Genomic DNA, 15907 nt, shown 5'->3' with positions numbered 1-15907 from the left:
TCTGGCAAGCTCAAAGGTATGTTTAAGCAAACACCTGAAATCGACCCCTCGATCTCTGGTTTGAGACAAGATCAAAGTTCATCCAGAGTATACCATCTTCCCTCCAATCACATCGCTCTGCAAGTAAACGAGGAAGGACATCAATCGAGCATGCAAGAAATAACTTTTGTAGTCAAGTTGGCTGTCCTTGAAGTTTGTCTGTTGCACTTTCTTGATCAGGAAACAAGGGTGTCTTTATCCCACGTGGAAGAGGATTACCATTGCGGAGCTTGCGAGAGGTACAAAAGTTTATCAAACCATCATGAAGTTTGTACATGCAACGTCAGGCTGTTCAAACATTGTGGTTCTGTGCCAAGTACTGTGTTGTCGTGCCAGCAAGACCAACAAGTGAAGAAGGGGAAAGGTAAAGCCATTCATATGAATAATCCATAAATATGCGGAACATTATTTTGACACAGGAAACTTGATCCTGGAGCAAACAAAACACAAGTGCAGACAGAAACGCATGTTCTTACTTGGTACTCTCCCTAGTCCAACAACCCTGCTCAATCGTGTACACGGCAATCAATGAGGCGGACTGATACTCCGCAAATATGACTGTTGGGTGATGTTTCGGATGGCGTGTTGAAAAAGATGCCATCTCGAGCACTGCTTGTGAGACAGAAAAAAGATACATTGATGAATAGAGGTTGAAGTCTAATCGTAGTTCTCGGGCACAAGTCCACTAAACTTCATGCCTGCTACATGGTTAGACACGTGTGCACACCCACTTTGTTACGGAGAGCTTGTGATTGGAAGCGATTTAGACACTAGGAGACAAACAAAATACAAAAAAGAAGTCAAACATCAACAGATGGACGAGGTATAGGCAAAAGAAGGCCGAAGAGACCATACTTGCAAGGTGGTGTCAGCACCCCAACGAACGCCTCCCAAGCAGGAAAAAAGAAAAGACAGAACCACCCTCATAACGCCGCCAACAATCTATCATTTTAACGTTGATCATGAACAAAAAGTATCGCACCAAAAATTAAGATTGGCGGTCCAGGCCAGACCTGGTGTCCTGTCTCGAGAGAGCAGCCAAAGCATGAGCAGCATCTTGAGTATCCATCTCCATGTAAGGAGAGTGTTGGGATCGACCGTCGAGACGATAGACATGTTTGATTTGTTGGTAGTCGTCTCGTCTGAATCTTACGTTCCTCTGTTGTGCTTGTTGGAAGAAGTCAGAGCACGAAGTTCTCTCACGAGGCTTTGTTGAATCGAGCTGCTGGAGACGTCGAAGGGTGACTGTGCCCATATCTTTGGAGCCGGAGTCATCGGAACGTGATGCTGCGGCTTCCTTGTCTTTAAATGCAACTTCAGCAAGCTCCCTGCACTGTCTGGCTTTCTCAGGATCAGCCAGACACATATCGCAGGTACCAGGACCAGAAGCTTCGGTTCGCGCCTCCAAGAAACTGGGTGCGGAGACGTCAGAGGGTAGTTTCGGTTGCGTGATAGCACGCGATGAGTCAATAGGCGGAAGGCTGGGAAGACTCTTGTTGTTGAGCTCTTCCTGTTGGCGACAGATGCAATTCTCTACGTCGCTGCAGAAACCGCAATGTTCATCTGTGCCGAGACCAGATGTGAATGCAGATGGTTTACGGGATGCATATATGTTAGTGAAGTCGACTTCATACTCGTCGTGGGCATCATTGTCCGATGGTGGTGTAAGAATATGATGAACAGATGAAACAAGGTTCGAAGTAACAGAACGCTGGGCCAAGGTAAGCATGATGGCCTCTACGGGACAGTAGGCGATTGGACAAATACCTGAGGATGGGAAGGATGAGCATGAGCATTGGCATGGTGAGCCTTGGCAGCATCTGATTCGAAGTATTAGTATGGCTCTGATTCGATGGAAACATGACTTGAGCAAGTTTGATCCGCAAGAAGAAAAATTTGCTTGAGAAAAAGGCTGTGCAGGGAGATATGTCCGACAGCAAAGAAATATAAAACGTACCAAGTTCCCTCTGCATCTCAGCAATGCGCTCCCTGAGCTGACGATTCTCAAGATCGATTTGAGCCGACTTAGCATTGCCATCGGCAAGCTGGGCCGAGAGTCTCGCGTTCTCGGCATCGCGCTGCCTGAGCTGTTCCATCCAGGCAGAGCGTTCAGACTCAAAATTCGCCTTCAGCTGAGCATTCTCAATCTCGAGATCGTTGCATTTCTGAGCGCGGCGGTCACGGAAGTTACGCTGAGCCATTCTGTTCTGAGTCTTCCGTTTGTCCGAAGAGTCGTTCTGGTCGGCCATAGGCTTGCGACCAGGTTTCGGTCTCGGCTTGAGGACGACATCTCTGCTGAGTGGGCCATTGTTGACGGTCGAGTCGTTGCGGGGACGCTTCAAGGCTGGGATGGCGATCTTGCCGGGTGGAGCGTCGTCAGGCGACGCCGCTGAGATGGGCGAGCTGTGAGTACCAAGTCAGTCACGATACCTCTGGTCACGAGTATAACCGAACTGTTCCGAGGAAGATGGTGACTTACTGGGCGTCCATTGTGCTGTCGATTGAGCCGATGCTTCTCTTCAGCTGAGGCGGAGCGCCATCTCCAGCGGCGCGGAACAAGGCAACATGAGGACCATCTTGCGTGGTGGCGGGATATACAGACGAAGGTTGTGCCGATGCCAAAGTCGACATGTTGAAGTTGTGGAATTGGTGACCGAGGATAGATGGATAGTAAAGGATCTTATCTGATCGATGCATGTCGTCCCCTCGGTCGTTCGTGATCTGATCCTTGGCGGCCGAGATCGGGCTTGGTGGTCCATGCACGATTGGCCGCGCCTGCTCGAAATCGTATCGTCTTACGAACTCCTGCTGGGCTGGAAACCCCGAGTATGGGTACACTGCTCAATCGTCAATCAAGCTGCCTCTGACATTGTTTTATATAGCTCACTTTGAGGAGCTTGAGCTTGCTGTCGAAGTCTTGTTTTGGACCCTGCTTCACAAGCCAATCCTGGCCCGGACAAACTACAGGCTTGGAACGGTCGCTGTCCGTATATCAACGGTGGCAGCTGCTGTACAACTGACTGACCGAATGTTTGCGACTCTTGTATGAGCCTCTGACCTGGGCACTCCAGGTAAAGCCCGAGACACGATTGTCCATCATAAGCACCATTATTCACGACTGACATACCAAATGAACCAGCATCTGCTGTAGCATAAGCTGGCGAGACATCGCACGAATTTGTGACCACTCCTTGGTATGGAACATCAATCGCCGAGGACATTTGACTGTTGACGTCTGTCGAAGCCTCGCTGGCTGTTGGCTGTTGATCAGTATTCACACAACACGGTAAGTCATAGTGCTCTGACGAGAATTCATCACAAGGTGAGCAATGGTAAGCTGGAAGCTGCATCCTGTGATACGATGAATGACAGCAACCAAAAATCAGAGAGGAAGCAAGCTCCCGTGGGTGCATGAGCGAGCTTTGAAGGAAAGCTCGACATGAGTTGGCGTCACAAGACCGCGATTCAACTAATTGAGCTTGCGCCCTATTGGCATGCAAGCTAAGATGAATTGACTTTCTTATATGGAGCCATGTAGCCTTGTAGGAAAGATCAATCGACTCGATTGGTCGCTGACCGAACATCTCCTCAGTGTGCGGGTCTAGAGTCTGTTAAAAAAAAAAAAAAAAAAAAAGAGCTTCATGCTACTACATCAGAGATAGCAGTTGTTGAGGATCGAGAGAGCCATTCTGCGATTCCAGTATGGATGATTTAGAGGTAAATTTCTTCGAGTCTATGAAAGGCGCAGATTACCACAAAGACACTGTTTTTTTTGTACAATAGATCGTAGCATGATTGTACAAAGATGCTGCCACAGATGCTCAGAGCTGTCATTCGATCTGTCTTCCATCCACACTTGGTGGGCTTGTGCTCAACGATTTCATGTTCATCATCCACTAACGTATCATCGTATGATTGTAGCTCAACTCAAATTCTTCATCTCTTTTGCAAGACCTTCAATGCTCTCGACAGGCCCCTCGCCGAACATCAGGTACTGAACACCAAGATAAGAGTCGCAGCATGCCTGGAAGATACCACAGAGCTTGAACGACCAAGGAATAGTGCTCTCAGCAAGGAAGAAGAAGGACATTTTCATGGCATCACCCAACAGCCAGTTTGCGAGAACGCTCAGACGGAAGCCTTTGCAGCTGCGGTTTCTCTGGTTTGACATGATCTGAGGAAGCGGCAAAGTAGCCTCAATCCCCAAAGCCACGTAACCTTGAAGTGCGACGTATGAATCCAAGCGGCCGAACAGAATTTGGAGAACCAATAAGGTTGCGCTGAAGTACGCCAGGAACATCCAGTATGGCTTTGCTTGCTTCCATTGCCAAAATTCGAAAGGACGCTTGATATGAGTATCACCTTCTCTCGATGCTGCAAAGGGCTGATGGATGTTGTTGGCAGCACTGGCAAGTGGACGGTTTTGCAGGGCAACTCGTAAAAGGACGAGTTGGACAATAACCATCAAACCAGCTTGCAAGAGAAGAGATAAATCAAAGCGTGCTCCAAGCCAGTAAAAAAGTCTGTGACCCACTGTTAGTTAGCTGATCTCATATACTGAGAATATTTAAGCTCAATTTTGACACGTATTAGACTCACTTCAAAATTGATGCTACCAACATAATGAGGGGTATGTCGAGAGAAAAACCGGCCGAGGACCTCGTACGATGAATCGAATAAATTTGATCGGCATAACTGGTAACAGGCGAGGTAACAAGAAAGATGGGTGCAAGATGCGTGATCAGCCAAGAGATGATACCCATCATGACTGGCTGTTGTTTGTGTCAAGAAGATGGTCTCTTTCCTGGTCCTCTCTTCGGTGGCCTTTGAGATGATTGTGCTCGTTCGACCAAATAGACACCACCCAGCTGGGATGCCCAAGAGACTAGTGCTTGGCGTAAGAGCTTGTCGTCGACGGTCGTCAGGAGACGCAACTTGGAAGATGGACGAAGAACTGGTGTTTCAGGTATCCGTCATTGGAGTCACAAACCAAAAGTCGAACAGGTGGCCGTGTGCAAGAAAATTCAAGGAAACAAGGACGTTCTGGAAATTCTTCAAATTTATCAGGGGTCGTCAGAGAAAGGCTGTTGTTGAGAGTCGAGATTGTCCAGCCCCATATTCACCGCCACAAATTCAGCCACACTCTGCATGAGCCACAAGCTGGCGGGCATGTCTTATCGCGGCGATAACGGAGAGACACTATCTGGCTACATCACCGTCAACAACAAAGAAACCAGAGACAGCACTTAACATCGTAGGTCTTTCATCTTAGTATATCTCATCAGTCTTTGTATCTTTGGAGTCGTTTGGTTGCTACCTCCAGCAGCTTCTAGACGCGTTGGTTGGTCCCTTCCTCAGCACATATATTCATGTAGGTCTTCTCTTTCCACATAGCTCTCATCATCAGAATCACACCCAACTCGATTCATCACGACTATCCTCTACGACTCTACCCATTACGAATCTTTCCTGACGTCATGAAGTTCTACGGTAACCAAGAAGACGACCTGCCTCTTGACGAGCCCTTTCCTCTCGGCAAGCCCTTCACTTTCGACGAGACCTTCGAAAAACCCACTGAGACCTCTGGAGAAGGCACTGATTACTTCAAAGAACGCATCAAGGAAGCACAAACCAGCATGGGCACCCGAACTGCCTTCTTCTACGGTAATGCAATGTCTTTCCTTTCCCATAACTTCTCTTGACTAACAGTTCATCCATGAAAAGGCACCCTGATGGCCCAAGAAGTTCTCTACAATGTCATCTTCGGCCCCACAGGCAGCAGGTACAACATCCAAAACGTCAAACCGACCCCGGCCATCCTGCACAACCACAAGCGTTCTCGCGTTAAGTACTGCGATTACCCCGGCGTCATCCCCCAGGAAGGCCACTCCGTCCGCGGCACCTACGTTACTGGCCTAACAGATGGCGACATATACCGTCTCGATATGTTCGAGGGTCCACAGTACAGTCTCCGAACCGTGCGTGTGCGTCTGCTGAAGACCGAAGGCGATGAAGTCACCGGAGAAGGCAATGTCGAGGGCGATGAGGTGGAGACTCAGACCTACATCTGGATCGACAGCCTTGCAAAACTCGAAGATAAGGAATGGGACTACGCTGCTTTCAGAAAGGAGAAGTTGGCCCTATGGTCTGGCGGCGAGCCTGAGCGTGAGTCCTTTCTCAAGCAGTCTATGGTGTGATCAATGCTAATATTTTCGCAAAAGAACAAGGCTGGGACGATGGAGAGAAGCCCGAGGAGAGCGTCGACGCTACTGGCGGTAGATTCGGCAATGGTCAGATTGCTCAAGATCTCAGCAAGGAACACGAGAAGTTGAAGCAGCAGGAGGGCAACGCAGGCGAGCCTTTGAAGAGCGCTGTCTGAACAAAAGACAGACACGAACATTACGCGACACAGAGAAAGCATGACACGAAGATCATGATTACACAGACTTAGACCCCCAAGAACTTGGATATATTCTTTGTCATCTCACATACTCCCAACATCGCCTTGTCGCCAGTTCGATGCTATAGAAATGCAGAGTGCAGAACCTGTCTCCTGGCCTGTCCATTGAAAGCCCAACCGTCAAACTTTCAATGGACACGCACCGATTCCACAGATCATCATGCAATTGTATAGTTGCATCTCTGTAAACCTCTGCTTGTTCTGAAGAGGCAAGATTATTTCTGTACTACAGTAGCTCGTTCTCCTACTCCCATGTGAAGGGACCCGGGTTACGAGGTCGAACATCTCCTCTATCAGTGTCCTACTGGAGCCAGCTACCGTAAAGATGCAAAGATGTTATCCAGAAAACGAGCATGTCTGTCCGAAAACAGAAGCAATAATTGGATGTTGGTCTATGTATCGTCACTTACCGCACTTACCCGTCCAATTTTGTCTAGTTGTAGAAATATCTGTGTCTCCTGACGAGTCAGATCATACGGTCGGACAGCACGACTACCTATGATCTACAGGCCCGCAGTTCTGCAATCACGAATATGTATGTAACCTCATTCGCCCGGTACGTTCTGTATTCGGGACCCGGACTAAGCATATCGAAAAGAAAAAGTATGTATTGATTGTTCAGCAAGAAGGTGCCTGGGTATAGACATGATAGCAACGCTTTTGGCCCTTCGGCAGCCCCAAAAATCTTGATGCCGTGAGGACGGTTTCATTCCTCCTGAACTTCGATGACCATGTTGGTGAACATGCGATATTTGCATCATGGCTCTTCTCTTGCCAAACTCTCCTGCTACCACGATTGGGAGTTCTATTCCTCTTGGTAGACTCTCTGTGAGGCATGTTGAGCTGCTTGTTCGAGCTCGTTTCTGAAATTCATCTGGGAGTGGATGACGCTAGGCTGAGCGTAGTGGTCGTCATTTTGACGAAAGCTGTAGTCGTCGTGACTGCCGAGTCTGGCAGGCTCGCTGGTTTCCTCATCAGTGTAGCCATTATTGTCGAACAGCATCTCATCGTCTACAGAACGCTCCACTACTGGTGGGGATCTGTGAGACGGTGCCAAGTTATCCGAAATTGACTTGTAGGGACTTGGCTCCCGGAGCTTGTGAATTGGCGGTGGTGGCGGCTTCATGGGCGAGCTCTGGACCATCCTAGAGTCTGTTTGCGCCTCAGGGGGTTTCATAGGTGAGCTCATTTGCTTGGGCATAGGAACTGGACTTGTGGTACTGTTGTCTTGGTTGGCCATCTTTTGGAGACGCGCCTTTTCTTTCTTCCTCTGCTTCTTTGCAAGACTCTGCTCTTCCTCCAGCTTGATCAACTTTTCGCGTATCTCTGCTCGTTTCTTTGATGGATCAAAGTCAGCAAAGTCATTGTTATGATCAAGTTCACGAGACATGACCTTGCGAACGAATTCAGCAGGATCGCGTAGGAAGGCCTCCATATATCCAATCAGGTAAACACCACAGTCGCAAAAGTTTGTTTGCTGAGGCAGACCACGAGCATTCATGCCTTTGAGTTCAGTATACTCAAATTCCAAGCCTCGCTTGTCGCGACCTTCATGGACGACGTATTGCTTCAGATTCTTAACCTCTTGGGTATGGGTGCCACTGAGAGAGTCAAGAATAATCAGAGCAGGCCTAATTCTTGTCAGTGTATATGCTTCCCGTTGAAATCTGCATGATAGAACATACGTGTTTGGGTCCACCTTTGGCAGAGGCGGTGCTTGTTTTTTACCCTTGCGCGAAACGGGCTTCAACTTGCCAAGAGGAGGCAAGTCCTCTTCCTGTTCTTGTGATGCATCTAAGGAGATGCGCTTCACTCCCTGTGATAGACCGTCGTCTTTGGAATCTTGGGGTGGTGACTCAGGGATTTCAATGTCGTTCGACACTGTCGACTGAGATTGTAGGGGCTCCTCGACAATTGGTTGAGGTTCGGCTTCGGGCTCTTCTTCTTCATTATCTTCAAGGCCCTCCAGCTTCAATTTCCGCTCAAGCTTGTCGAGATTGCAGATGATGACGAGAAACCAGTGATATTGCGTATTGATCGGCACGGCAACATATGAATGGCTGAATAGATCGATGTTTCTCGTCCAACGTTTGACACCCTCGTAATTAAACCCTCTCTTCCTTGATGGCAAAGTGGAGAGAGTTTCGTAGAAGAAAGAGTTGAAAATGTGCGCCTTGCCCTTTAGGTCTGGGTTCTTCTCCTGCATCTCTCGCAGACAAAACGAGATGATGTTGTCGTTGAGCAGCTCGCCATCGTCTAGTCGTGCAATGTCTTCAGCATCGATCGTCGTTCTGTTTGTACCAACAGGAGGGTAGGTCAGCGGAGCGTCCCACTTGGGAATACCATGCTTCACAGTCCAGCGCTCGACTTCCGGCTCTGCGACAATAACAGCCTTGCTGCTGTCTTTGCTTTGAAGTCTTCGGCTGCTTCTCACGGGCGTGCTTTGCTCGAAGCGAGACGTGGGTGGCGGCAGAGAAAGGTCTTGTACTGTTTCTTTAGCTGGTTGATTGGCGAAGTCAGATCTCATAGCGCGAGTCCTCTTTACTGGGGTGGTTTGAGCTGTGGATTCGGGCAACGAGAAGCCTCTCTGTGCCGCCAAGGCCCGTTCTCGAACTGTGTTTGTACCTTGTCGTAGGCGCATAGCTTCTAGTTCAGGATCTGCAGTATTGGCTGCTGGTCTGAAGAACGTCTCAGAACCTTCACGGACATGCGTAAATTTGTCCCTGCATGGTTGTCAGCGTTGCAAATTGAGATGGGTATCGACACTCACACTGGCAAATCTCTGACTTTGGCTCGATCGTTCATATGACTAGCAGCCTCCAAAAACGTATCGAATGCCTCCGCGGTAGCAAGTTCGAAGTAAATTTTGCCGCTTGAAAGACTGTCATTACACCCGCCGAATATTGCCTCATTGGAATCTTTGCTACTGCAAAACAGCGTGTGAACATGTTTACTGCTCAGCTGGATTGTCACACCTCCATTGGAAAGAATGTTATCATTCTTGATGAACTGCATGGCCTTGTGGTCCCAAGAATAGATGATAAACAGATCTTCCCAGTTGCCAGCCTTCATGCGAAGTGACGACAAGGCAATCGTGATGTTTGCGGGGGCTTTACGTCGTCCCTTTGTGAAATAGGTAGACGGTATGTGATTCGGAGACGGCGATCGCTGAGCTGCAGTATGCTTCGACTTACGCGCAGAAGATTGTACCACGGGTTCTCGTGACAGTTCATCTGCACTCGAGTCCTCGATAGTTTGTTGATTCTGCAAAGGTCGAGCAGTATTGGATGTTGACTGCATCCTGTTTTTGATTTTCTGTTGAGCTTGATGTAATACTGGAGCCTGACCAGATTCTCCGTCATCTCTCACGAACGTCTCGGCAAGAAGAGGTGAGCGAGGCGGATCGACTTCTATGCGATCGAGAACCTGGGTGGCAGGCTTCGCATGGCTTCTGGTCTCTTGTGCTGTAATTCTTCTCAAGAAGCGCCTATCGGCCTCGCCGCGAGATACCCTAGGAGGCTCTTTTTGGTCAATAGATCGAGGTGGACTACGCTGGTCACTGAGAATCTGAACATCGTCGTTATCGTCCACAGAAACGGGATCGGTAAAAGTCCCACCTTGAGGTGGCGAGCTCTGTAGCGCTCCGCCAGCCTTGGGCTTGCGACCTTTCTTCTTGCTATAATTGAGCTTTGAATGTACATTTCGAACTTCGTCATGCGTGAAAGGATTGGTTTTCTGACTGGGAGTTTCCTGGCTCTGACTGTTGAGACTGATGATGCTGGGTTGTCTTTGCGCCGTTGGATGTTGTTCTTGTAGACCTTGCAGACCGCGATTGCCGAACGCATATTCTGGTATGTCGTTGGTATCATCGTGCATGAATTCGTGATTTGTCTTTTGACGTTTGGCCGTGTTATTGGAGACATTTGCTCCTCGAGAGCTGACGGTTGGCAGAGCATTCAAACCAGGACCCGGTCGATTCAGAGTGTTTCCTGGCCTGAAGCCGCTGCCGCTGGCGACTTTTCTTCTCGTGTTGCTCATGGAAGCCCAGTCGTCGCTCGGTACGGGAATGATAGTAGAACCTTCAGTTGAGCTGCAGGGTGTCAGCCAGGGCAACTTTTGAGCGCAGTTGGTTTTACGTACAGGTGTGAATCTGCAAACAATCTCTTTTCATCGGCACTAGCCACTGCGCGTCGTTGGTTCGCTCGTTGCTGGCCCCGTTCTCGACCGCTACTTGAATGCGCAGTTGTTTGTCGGGGTTTCAGCGATTCTTCAAGGTAGCTGAACATGGTCAGATGGGTAATGTCGTAGGAAGGTTGGATGCGGTATAGGTACTCTTTTGCCAATGCGGCTCTTCCTTGGTCGGGACTGGGTTGTGAAGATTCTCTTTTGCTTCGCGGCTGTTCCTTTGGGCTGGGACGATCGGGTCAGACTTGGGTTCGAAGGGACCGACAGGCGTGGCCTACTAGCTCAGCAACGCGGACTGGTTTGGGTCCGTAGTGGGTTGGATGCGTGGACGTTTGTTTCGCGACTGGACTCCTGGACTGTGGGAACTTTGTCAGATTGTGCGAATCGACAGAACTTCAGGTGGGGGAGTACCTCGTCGTCGATGTGCGGTGTGTCGACTCTGATCTGCTGCCTTCACTCGGCTGAGCATCGTCCTGTCCGACACTAGATTAGTGTCTGTTGCATTGCTTCACTCATGGCGTCCTACCTTAGTGTCCGAGTCGTGGCCTATGAATGTGTCGAAGGCTCGCTTGATTCCTGTGAGTCCTTCTCCGATGGAGTTAACAAGACCAGCCATGGATCATAGCGGAGGGAGGAGCATATGAGCACGCGACTGTCGCAAAGATGCTGAGGTTTGGAAAGCGCAGTGTTTGTGACTGCCCGCACGCGCAAACTTTTGGACTCGTCGTTAATCAATCTAACTTATTGTTCCCGACGCCGCAGTTTCACTTTCTGGCCGCCAAACGTCAATCTCTATCCTCAACTGTTTGTTCGAATGTTGTTAATCCCATCGTGGCTACATATTCTTTGTGGTTTCACTTCACTCACGACATCATTGCCTTCCTTGTCTTCTTTACTATCACACGCCTCGGACCGTTGCTATCCGGATGCGGAAGTCATTGATGTTCGACAAGTCATGCGCTGACATCAGAAGCAAAAGCATGACTCGTGACGAGATCAAGGTAGAGATACTCTCAAACTCCTTCGACGCACCGTCTCTCATGTCTTTTGTACAAGTACACAGACTCGTTCGTGAGAGAGATATCGGTATGGAGCATGACCTATAAAACCTCTTCAATTGGTTCACTACGAGTATCAATCTGACAACTTTTTGATGGCCCGTTGTTTCGAGGACGCCATGAGGCCTCTTCTCTGAGCGCACACATTCTGGTCAAATGTGTAAGCATGTTGAAGATATTGCATCTGCAGCTAGTAATGATAAGCTCATCTTGTTAGGACTCCTAAGGTCGTGACGGCATCTAGTAGCAACTTGAAGGCACGTTTTCTGCATTCATGTCGCAACGCGTCGTGGAGATACGAAGACAAGTGGAGTCTTCAATCCTCGTGACCGAGCCTCGTATCCCAGCAGCATTGTATGACAGTTCAACAGAGCTTGATGAATAGACTTGTTGGTCTGAAGCAAGTCGGGATACTCGATGAAGAGAAGTTCCTTTCGGCTTGGATGCCCAGGATCGACTGCCAAGAATGCCGGCCCGGTGTTGTCTTCCACTCAAAGCCGTTCCCTCAAACTCGTGGCCAAAGGTGGCAGTGAACGAATCAAGAATTGCTTGTCGGTGCACTTGCCGGTCCAGGCACGTGGAGTTTCTCATTGGTCTTTCCCTCGGGAAGCGTCATAGGATTGGTCCAACACACTTTCCCATCACCCTTGCCATCCATCTCGACGCCGCAACTTTTGAAGTTATAAAATGCACCCTATGTCCTCTTGATTATGCGCCATCATCTAAAAACTGCTTTGACTATTTTGTTATCATTAGCAATCATGTTTGCCGCATTGCTTCTCCTCGCGGCCCCCTTGGTTCGCGGCCAGTCAGATATTCCACTTTCGCAGGATATTCAAAATGTCCTCGCCGTTAGCAACAGCTCTTTATATACTGTAAGTGAATGAAGACGCCACTAGCATTGTACACAACTACCGACTGGTGTTCAATTTCTGCATAAAGAGATTGATCTTCAACTATCATATTGCATCGCGCGGGCCGAGCAGCCTTGCTTTGGCTCTTCGCAAGTGATATGTTAGCTACTGGTGTTCGCTGTGCCGGCAGAGGCCAATCGTCTTCCACGCAGGGAGCATGCTAAGTGTGCATCTAGTATCCTACAGATTTGACTCAGGGTATCATGCCCAAGGTAAGGATCCCTGCAAAGTCGATATCAATGCAGGAACGCTAAAATCTGCCGACAGCAAATCCACAGTCACAACGACTACTGGAGGGCCAAGCCATTCTGGACTGCACTCTCCAATGGTGTGATCTCAGTAGAGGCTGATGTCTGGCTGTACAACGACACTCTCTATGTACGTACTCTTGTTACGATCGAAACAACAATGACACGGCTTTCGGAGAGCCAGCTGTATTCGAATGAATCAAAACTCACGCTTCGCAGGTTGGTCATGAGGAATCTGCACTCACTCACGCTCGCACATTCGATTCCCTCTACATTCAGCCTATTCTCTCTGTCCTCAAGAAGCAGAACCCAAGCTCTCCTTTTGTGACTGGTCCCACCCACAATGGTGTCTTCGATACATCAGCAGGCCAGACTCTTTACTTGTGGGTTGACGTCAAGACCAATGGTAACACCACCTGGCCTTACGTTGTTCGCGCCCTCGAGCCTCTTCGTGAGGGTGGGTGGCTTACCAAGTACAATGGCTCTGCCATCACTAACGGAACTGTCACCGTCATTGGAACCGGCAACACTCCCTTGAACCAGATCCAGAACCAGACCAACCGCGACTACTTCTTCGATGGACCTTTGGCGACTCTTGACACTACTGCCAACAAGAACATCACTCAATACATCTCCCCCATCGCAAGTACTAGCTTCTTACAATCTTTTGGATGGCCAAAGGATGGCAAGCTCAACGACACTATGTTGGCCAAGTTGCGTGGTCAGATTGCCACCGCCAGCGCCAGAGGTATTGGCACCAGATATTGGGTGAGTCTTGTTGCATCGTTTGTGTTTCGTACATATCCTGACATGACTTTGTAGGAAACTCCTAACTGGCCTATTAAGGACAGAAACGCTATCTGGCGTCTGCTCTGGGACGAAGGTGCTGCCCTCATCAACGCTGATGACCTTGCTGGATGTGCGAACTTTTGGCAGGGCGACTCCTAGATTTATAGATAGATTCAGTAATCCTAGATGACTGCGAGCGCAGACGTTTGTGTGTTGGTTAGTTTCACGACCTGCAATTGTGTGTTGTGCGTGAACAATAGCAGTCATGACCGATAGCCAAGCATCACGTGAACGCGTAACAGTCGCAGTGGTTTAGTGGTAAAATTCGTGCTTGCCATGCACGAGCCCCGTGTTCGATTCACGGCTGCGACATCTTCTTTTGTCCATGTCTTCTCCTTCGCCAACATTGTTCTCTTTTAGTTTTCTTTTTTGTTTCGATTACAGGCAGACACAAAAAGTACCGCGTGGTCGTCTCATCATACCAGTCAAATAAGGCAATGTAGGTTGCTCGCTTCAGCTTCGATTCAATATCTTCCCATATGCGAATGGCAGTCACGGTGCAGCTGCAGAAATGCACAGTTTTTGGGAAGAAAGTGGTTTCACGGGGATAACTTCAATAAAGACTATCTCAATGGACAGGCTCATATTTCAAAATGCAACTGTGCATTTTGACAGCTCATAACAACACTTGTACCTCGTAATGGAGAAGAGGCTAAATGCAAATTGAGACTGTCTTCGGCACAAGGAGAGGAAGCAACTCAAGTAAAGAAATGTAAGTGAATTGATTCGACTTGTCAATGACACTAATTGTTGTGGCTGCGTCTATCATCAAATCTGCGAAACCCCAAGTCGCGTCTGCCATGTCTATGCTCCTCCAAATAAAGATGTTTTGTTGTGCTGCTGATTTTGTACAGGAAGAATGCCGTCCTGGATGCTCTTGCTCTATAGATGATGCAGATTGGTAAGCATTCGATCAGGGCTCTGCCTCCTGCTTGTGCTTCTTGACCGAAACTTCTTCTTCTTCCTCGTCGTTGTCTTCCGCCTTGCGCTTACCATTAACGTCTGGCTCCATGTCCTCGGTGGTGTCAACAGTGTCGACTAGCTCCTCGACGAAACTGTTGTTTTCAGCTTCCTTGCTTCTTCCTTCCGTCTCGACGTCCACAGGTTTATCTTCGTGCTCATTAACTGTCTCTGCGTTGGTTTCGTTGATATCATCGGCATCGTCCTCCTGAAACTTCCAAGGTAAGTCCAATACTTCCTTCTCAGCTCCGCACGTAGCCATCCTTTCAGCTTCGCTGGTGTGTTCATGGTAGGTGCAGGCACTTTCACAGCAGCGACACACGCCACGATCGGATCCTTTCTTGATCTGTTTTCGACACTCATCCAATACCCGGCGTTGGTCGTAGAAGAAACTGCCAGGCACGTCGTTAGGGACATCAAAGTTGTCAGAGCAATCATCATCGCAGTCAAGATCCTCTTCATCCCAGCCAGCTTCCCAATGGAAAGCGAAGGTGTCGACAATCCACTTGTAGAGTGACGAATCTCGATGCTCGGTCAAGATCTTACTGTCGCGCAGTGATCTGTAGGTGACAAAGGAGAGACCATCATCAAACCCCGTGCAGAGACTTAGTGCGTGAGTCATCACAGCACGTCTGAGGGCTAGACAGCTGATGTAGTCGGCATACTTGTAAAGCTCAAAGATAGAGTCAGGATCAGAACCAGCGAAGACTTGACCAGTTTCCAGCCAGCCATCGAAGAGCCGAAGAACACCTTGTGAAATGTCAACCTCGAACTCAACTTTCATCTCATGGCTTTCTTTCCAGTTTCCGTCGAAGGCCTTCTCAAAGAAGGACGAGTAGTGGCATAGTACGGCTTTGTTGACAGTGAATTTTGCTGGATCCTTTTTGTGGGTAGATTTCAGTATAATCGTCTTTGGATGGTCTGAAATCAGTACACTACTGCTGTTAGAAGCTGCAGAACGGCGTGACACTTGGGGATCTCACTAGACTTTTGCCGCCATCCAAAGACCTTTGCTGTAATCTTCCATGACCGGCGATCACGTATTGCAAGGATACTGGTGAGGGTGTTCTTCGACGTTGATGATTCGAGATCTTTTACTTTGGTTGATGGTTGATGGTTGATGGTTGATGGTTGATGGTTGATGGTTGATGGTTGATGGTTGATGGTTGATGGTTGATGGTTGATGGTTGATGG

At 48.8% G+C, this 15907-nt stretch overlaps 7 protein-coding genes across 7 annotated transcripts; 2 read left to right on the top strand and 5 right to left on the bottom strand.

Annotated features, from left to right (window-relative positions):
• Positions 1-1027: 1027 nt before the first annotated feature.
• Positions 1028-2670, bottom strand: M437DRAFT_52678 (uncharacterized protein; the record flags this gene model as incomplete). Its single annotated transcript, XM_041022399.1, has 3 exons — positions 1028-1806; positions 1997-2442; positions 2519-2670. 3 exons carry the CDS (start codon positions 2668-2670, stop codon positions 1028-1030), a joined length of 1377 nt encoding a protein of 458 aa, XP_040878237.1.
• Positions 2671-3961: 1291 nt separating this feature from the next.
• Positions 3962-4802, bottom strand: M437DRAFT_52374 (uncharacterized protein; the record flags this gene model as incomplete). The annotated part of the gene is made up of 2 exons (XM_041022342.1): positions 3962-4562; positions 4639-4802. The coding sequence occupies 2 exons, from the start codon at positions 4800-4802 to the stop codon at positions 3962-3964; spliced, it is 765 nt and encodes a 254-aa protein (XP_040878236.1).
• Positions 4803-5675: 873 nt separating this feature from the next.
• Positions 5676-6418, top strand: M437DRAFT_52723 (uncharacterized protein; the record flags this gene model as incomplete). The annotated part of the gene is made up of 3 exons (XM_041022403.1): positions 5676-5703; positions 5764-6204; positions 6261-6418. The coding sequence occupies 3 exons, from the start codon at positions 5676-5678 to the stop codon at positions 6416-6418; spliced, it is 627 nt and encodes a 208-aa protein (XP_040878235.1).
• An 886-nt stretch (positions 6419-7304) lies between these two features.
• M437DRAFT_52598 (cysteine proteinase) lies at positions 7305-10537 on the bottom strand (the record flags this gene model as incomplete). Its single annotated transcript, XM_041022388.1, has 3 exons — positions 7305-8130; positions 8185-9222; positions 9270-10537. 3 exons carry the CDS (start codon positions 10535-10537, stop codon positions 7305-7307), a joined length of 3132 nt encoding a protein of 1043 aa, XP_040878234.1.
• A 1966-nt stretch (positions 10538-12503) lies between these two features.
• On the top strand, positions 12504-13852 carry M437DRAFT_52564 (uncharacterized protein; the record flags this gene model as incomplete). The annotated part of the gene is made up of 5 exons (XM_041022383.1): positions 12504-12617; positions 12833-12868; positions 12924-13034; positions 13124-13672; positions 13727-13852. The coding sequence occupies 5 exons, from the start codon at positions 12504-12506 to the stop codon at positions 13850-13852; spliced, it is 936 nt and encodes a 311-aa protein (XP_040878233.1).
• Positions 13853-14675: 823 nt separating this feature from the next.
• Positions 14676-15395, bottom strand: M437DRAFT_21444 (uncharacterized protein; the record flags this gene model as incomplete). The annotated part of the gene is made up of 1 exon (XM_041019019.1): positions 14676-15395. A coding segment is annotated over one exon (720 nt), but the record flags the coding sequence as incomplete, so codon positions are not given.
• Positions 15396-15464: 69 nt separating this feature from the next.
• Positions 15465-15740, bottom strand: M437DRAFT_22152 (uncharacterized protein; the record flags this gene model as incomplete). Its single annotated transcript, XM_041019036.1, has 2 exons — positions 15465-15651; positions 15697-15740. Coding segments are annotated over 2 exons (231 nt in total), but the record flags the coding sequence as incomplete, so codon positions are not given.
• Positions 15741-15907: the final 167 nt, after the last annotated feature.

This window comes from Aureobasidium melanogenum (assembly GCF_000721775.1).
Source record: "Aureobasidium melanogenum CBS 110374 unplaced genomic scaffold scaffold_16, whole genome shotgun sequence".
NCBI classification, from domain to species: Eukaryota; Fungi; Ascomycota; class Dothideomycetes; order Dothideales; family Saccotheciaceae; genus Aureobasidium; species Aureobasidium melanogenum.
The sequence above is the reverse complement of the archived record's forward strand: the minus strand, read 5'-3'. Positions and strand labels throughout refer to the sequence as shown.